Below are 6,000 nucleotides of genomic sequence, written 5' to 3'. Positions count from 1 at the left end.
AATGGATTAAGACACTATTAGTTTAAATAGCTTTATTAATGCAGAGAGAAACAGCAGCCCCTGTGGGATGTAAACACAGAGCAGCCAAACACAACACTCCTAGAGAGGACATGAAGGTAACTCAGTCCTCCAGGCTTAGCTTCCTGTTTACCTGGACTGAGTTACAGGAACCAGAAGTAGGTGTGGTCTTACCTGGGAGGAAGATCCCAAAGAAGACTCTCCATTTTGCCTCATCCTTTGAAGAAGCAGCATGCTCTCTCTCAGCCTGCAGCTGAGAGAAGCAGAGGTGAAGCCTGTTCCCTCATGGAAGCAGCTTCACTGCATGTAAATACATTTATCTAAGTTTGTCTGCCTCCTTGAAGCATGTACTGTAACTCATGGATGTCTGTAAGTAAACTCCTTTTATATCTTATAATCAGTATTGTGTCTTTCTACTTTTAAGAGGGAACAAGGGGAATATACCAGGAATATAGCTGGCTTAAGCAAGCCTATGCAAACGTTTTTCTGCTGTGTTTTAAAAGGGAATGTAAACTCTGCTAAGTTTGGAGCTTGCTCACACAAGCTGGGATTGAGATATATAAATAATATATACTCATCCACACTCCTAAACATTCCCACAAAGGGTTATTGGCCCCAGTATTGCATATTTTTGTGTATTTTTGAAGGATTGCATTGGATTGTGTTTTTGAGTTGAGTTGGATTTTTTTTTAAAGTACTTCCTGGTGAGCACATGTTTCTTTGTCTTTGTTCTTTGTGCTGAAAAGGGATTAACCCCCTCCCCTCCCTCAGAGTTTACAGTACTCAGAGGCAGTGAAGATTTATTTGAGGTTTTTGTATTTTTGAGCATTTTTGAGGTTTTGATTTTTGGAATTTTTGACAAATTTTTGGATTTTTGAAATTTTTGCAACTTTTTGAATTTTAAGATGGCTAGTGTAGCTTTTGTTAGTGAAGCAAGGCCAAACTATATGCTGCTGAACGACCATAATTTTGTGCACTGGAAGCAACGCTTAATGGTATATCTGAGTGCAAGGAACGTTCTGCAGGCTATAAAAGATGAAAAGCCTACAGGAGATAAAGAAGAAGATTTAGCCAAAATTGAAGCCTGGGAAAGGAAGAATAGCGAAGCCAAGCACATAATTTTAAGTGCACTTCGCGATGAGCATCTATCCTTAATAAACATTGAGGATGATGCATCCCAGATTTTAAAAGACATTGAGCGGATTTATGGAGCATCTACACAGAACTCCTACAGGCATTTGCTAGATAAATTGCTCAAGTTAAAGATGAACTCCAGAGAGCAGTTCACAGAGCATGTTAAGAGTTTTTCAGAGATTGTGCAAAGAATTGCTCTCACTCCTGAAGCTCTTAATGAAGTGACTAAGGTGACTTTCTTGCTAGCATCGCTAGGACCAGCATTTTCTTCATTTAGAAGCCTAATGGATCACACAAAAGATCTGACTTTTAATGAATTAATCAGCCACTTAAGAGAGGAATGCAGAGAAAGCTTGGATTCTCAAGAACGCAACTCTAGGAGAAGTGACTGTAATTATGCTTCAAAGCAATTTAAAAAGGCCAAAGAAATAACTTGTTTTAATTGCCAGAGGAGAGGTCACATAGCAAAGGACTGTAAATCTCCTAAAGTGAACAAACCCCGCCCCTTTAAGCCAGAAGGGGACAAAAGGGGGAAGCATGAGTGCAACATGCTGCTGCAAGAAAGGAGCTTAGCTGTCCAGAATTATGAAAATGTGCATAATAAGTGGTATTTAGATTCTGGAGCGAGCTCCCATTTTTGTTTTAATGAAAACTACTTTGATGAACTAAATAATGAAGAATCTGAAATTCAGATACCAGATGGCCGCATTTTGAAGTCAAAAGGTGCAGGTTCTGTGCATTTGGAATTCAATGTAGACAATGAACCATTTAGAACCAAAGTGTCTAATGTTCTGTTTGTACCAGAATTGAACTGCAACTTACTTAGTGTATCCACATTTGAAAAGAAAGGTTTCAAGGTCACATTTGAAAATGGACAATGCAATGTAACCAAGCATGGTGAAGTGTATATCCAAGGAAAGCTAATCAATAATGTTTATGAGGTTGATCTTTCAGAAAGCCAGTCTGCAAAGGTTGACACAAGGAAGACTGTCATTGACTGTTCCAAAGAGTCAGAATGGACTCAAGAACTTATACACTTTCCTTCTGTAACCCCACAAAGTACTAATCTGCCTTCTAGTGTCATAGCGCCCCCTATAGGTGATGCACCAGAAGACGCAGAGGACCAGAATCCTGGCGGCTCCAGAGACGAAGAGGATCCAGAAGGGGACATGCCAGCGTTGGAGGATGATGAAGAAGCTGATGCGGTTCAGGAACCAGAACCAGAGGTCAGACGCTCATCCAGAACCAACAGAGGTGTTCCACCGGTAAGGTTGTCCTACCTTGCAGGGTCGGCGTCACCACAGGAACCTTCCACATGGGAAGAGATTCAGCGGATGCCAACTGCAGAAGCTAGTCTCTGGAAGAAGGCCGCGCAGGAGGAGATGGATGCACTGCATCAAAACAAGACTTGGACCCTCACAGAACTACCTCCGGGTAAGAAAGCCATTGGTTGCAAGTGGGTTTTCAAGGTTAAGAAGGGGTCAGAAGGGGAAGTGCAACGCTACAAAGCAAGGCTAGTAGCACAAGGCTTTTCGCAGAAATATGGTGAAGATTATGATGAAACGTTTGCACCAACTGTAAGATACAGTAGCGTAAGAATGCTTTTGAGCATAGCAGCCTCTAAGCAAATGGACGTGCGTCACATCGATATTTCGACTGCGTTTTTGCATGGCGAGATTACAGAACAGATTTATATGAAACAGCCTAAGGGTTTTATAAAACCGAATGAGGCTCATCTAGTCTGCAAATTAGAAAAAGGACTTTATGGATTAAGGCAGGCTGCTAGAGCTTGGAATCAGAAATTGCACAGTATGCTGGTGCAACTTGGATACAAGCAAGGAAACGCTGACAAGTGCTTGTACAGTAAGTCAAGTAATGGACAATTTTCTTATATATTGGCTTTTGTTGATGACTTGATTATCGCAACATCTAATAACAGAGACTATGTGCAAATTGTGAAACACCTCAGCAAAGAGGTGGGAGTCAAAGAACTAGGAGATGTCAAGTACTACCTAGGAATCCAAGTGGAAAGAGAAGAAGACGGATCGTTTCTTCTCAGCCAGCGACAGAAAATAAATGAACTGATTGAATGCATGCAGATGCAAGACGCAAACCCAGTTGCAACGCCCATGGCCACAGACTTCCTGAAGAATCAGCAGGATTCGAAGCTGTTGCCAGATAACAGTGAATATAGGTCGGTAATTGGTAAACTTTTGTATTTAGTTACCACATGTAGACCTGACATAGCCAATGCAGTGGGGATTCTTAGCAGGAAAGTGAGTTCTCCCACTGAGCATGATTGGGCTGGTGTGAAGAGGGTGGTGCGTTATCTGAAGGGTACAGTGAACTGTAAATTAAGGTTGCCAGCTGTCAGTGACCCTAAGTTGGTGGGGTACACTGATGCAGATTGGGCTGGGGATAATGCTGATTATAAATCAACAAGTGGTCATGTTTTTATGTTTGGGGATGGACCTGTTGTGTGGGGCAGTTATAAACAGAACTGTGTAGCATTATCTTCCACAGAAGCTGAATATATTTCTGCATCGGAAGCGTGCCGAGAGATTGCCTGGCTCGATGAACTCATCAAGGACTTTGGTTTGGTGAGAAAGCAAGCTGTCAGTTTGCTGGAGGACAATCAGAGTTGCATAAAACTGACTCAGAGTGAAAAGTTCCTTGCCAGGACAAAACACATAGGTGTGAGGTACCATTATATACGTCAGGCAGTCCAGGATGGACTTGTGGAACTGTCGTACTGCTGCACCAATGAGATGGCTGCAGACATCCTGACGAAGCCCCTCCCAAGAGAGAGTTTCCAGAATCTACGTGTCAAGCTGGGACTCTGGGTGGTTGAATAAAGTTGTATATTTTTGTATGTTGTGTTCGTCTGAGAAGGGGTTTGTGGGATGTAAACACAGAGCAGCCAAACACAACACTCCTAGAGAGGACATGAAGGTAACTCAGTCCTCCAGGCTTAGCTTCCTGTTTACCTGGACTGAGTTACAGGAACCAGAAGTAGGTGTGGTCTTACCTGGGAGGAAGATCCCAAAGAAGACTCTCCATTTTGCCTCATCCTTTGAAGAAGCAGCATGCTCTCTCTCAGCCTGCAGCTGAGAGAAGCAGAGGTGAAGCCTGTTCCCTCATGGAAGCAGCTTCACTGCATGTAAATACATTTATCTAAGTTTGTCTGCCTCCTTGAAGCATGTACTGTAACTCATGGATGTCTGTAAGTAAACTCCTTTTATATCTTATAATCAGTATTGTGTCTTTCTACTTTTAAGAGGGAACAAGGGGAATATACCAGGAATATAGCTGGCTTAAGCAAGCCTATGCAAACGTTTTTCTGCTGTGTTTTAAAAGGGAATGTAAACTCTGCTAAGTTTGGAGCTTGCTCACACAAGCTGGGATTGAGATATATAAATAATATATACTCATCCACACTCCTAAACATTCCCACAGCCCCAGCTGAAGGGGGGCAAGGAAGCCATGGGAGTGAGCAGCCAAGCTCAGGGAAACCTCTGCTGTTCTCTCAAACACAGGAAAGATCCATTAATAAGTAAGGCACAACACTTCCCTCCAGGGAAACTGTGCATGGCCTATAGTCAGAGACCCGCATAGGACCAAGATGCTGGGGGTGGTGATGGGAGAATGTCAGGTGACACCAGTCTCCCGTCTTTAGGAGTGTATGTCCAGCCAATGAGCAGGGCCTGCCACAGAGGAGGTTGTAGCCAACAAGTGCTGGAAACTGCAGGGCACCAAGGTTTCAGAAACAATCCATTTCCATGCTCTGGGGATCCAAGGCAGTCCAGAATGATCCATGTCCCCTCATACCCATAGCAGGCTTGATTATGCTTCCTGTCTTTGGATTCTGTGGCAAGTTGGGCACCATCCTTGCCCTCGTGCTCTGGGCCATCCCTGCCCAGTGTCCTTTCTGTACCCACTCAAATGCATAAGCTGTGCTCCTTGCGCACCGTGCACTTCCGGCACTGTACCACACAGCACCAATGGAAGCGGCAAAGGCAGTTCTCTTCCAGGAGAAGTGTTTCGTCGTGGTGGCCGCGCCCACAACATAGCAGGTCACAGCCACTCATGTCCATGGCGGTGCTGTTGCACACTCGTCCACGCGTGCCCAGCGAACCCGTCTTGCGGTTAGCCACGCAGAAGTCAGGCGAGTCGGCAGAGTAGATGAGGTCCTGCCGGTCCGGCGGCTTGATATTCCGTCCCACAGGGATGAGTGTCTTGCCATCGTTGCCGCCCATCACTTTAAAAGCTCCGTTAAAGCGTTCAAGGAGGCGGTCTCCCACCTCCCGGAAAGGGGGCATCTTCTTCCAGCAGGTGCGTAACGCACAGGAACCCGAAAGTCCATGACATTTGCACTCTGTCCGCATGTGGTTCTTCACTGCCTGGAAAGAGGAAAAGAAACAGCCATTGGAGAAAGCAATTCCTACCTCCAAGAACACACTGCAATGGTGAAAATGGCAAAATCAAAATCAGCTCACCACAGAGCTGAACTACAACTCCCATCAACCTATGCTGCCTGGGGCTGATGGGAGTTGTAACCCAAGACAACTTGAGGGCACTAGGTTGGCAAAGGCTTATTTCAAGTACAAGAGAAGGCAGGGTGCAAGAAAGCTCATTTTGAGCCTAAAAGCGAAAATGAAAATGCATGTCATCCACAGTCAGATTATTCTGGCCCACAGACCCTGAGAATGACATTGCCTATCAGTGCCTTACATTCACTAAAGAGGAGGGAGGTGGTGTCAACTGCACCATGCTTTAGAAGCCAGCTTACGAAGAAGATAATAGGAGAACTAGGTTCCCCGTCCCTACCTCCATCCCATATTCTGAATA

At 44.6% G+C, this 6,000-nt stretch overlaps 1 protein-coding gene across 2 annotated transcripts in view; it reads right to left on the bottom strand.

Annotated features, from left to right (window-relative positions):
• Nucleotides 1-4,611: 4,611 nt before the first annotated feature.
• Nucleotides 4,612-6,000, bottom strand: part of WNT6 (Wnt family member 6) — a 39,058-nt gene continuing 37,669 nt past the window's right edge. For both annotated transcript variants that reach the window (XM_033160657.1, XM_033160647.1), the window contains exon 4: nucleotides 4,612-5,552. In XM_033160657.1, coding sequence (XP_033016548.1) covers nucleotides 5,091-5,552 — 462 coding nt within the window. In that variant the 3' untranslated portion in view covers nucleotides 4,612-5,090. The remainder of the gene's footprint in view (nucleotides 5,553-6,000) is intronic.

This window comes from Lacerta agilis, chromosome 1, assembly GCF_009819535.1.
Source record: "Lacerta agilis isolate rLacAgi1 chromosome 1, rLacAgi1.pri, whole genome shotgun sequence".
NCBI lineage: Eukaryota > Metazoa > Chordata > Lepidosauria > Squamata > Lacertidae > Lacerta > Lacerta agilis.
This window is presented reverse-complemented; position numbering and strand designations above follow the sequence as displayed.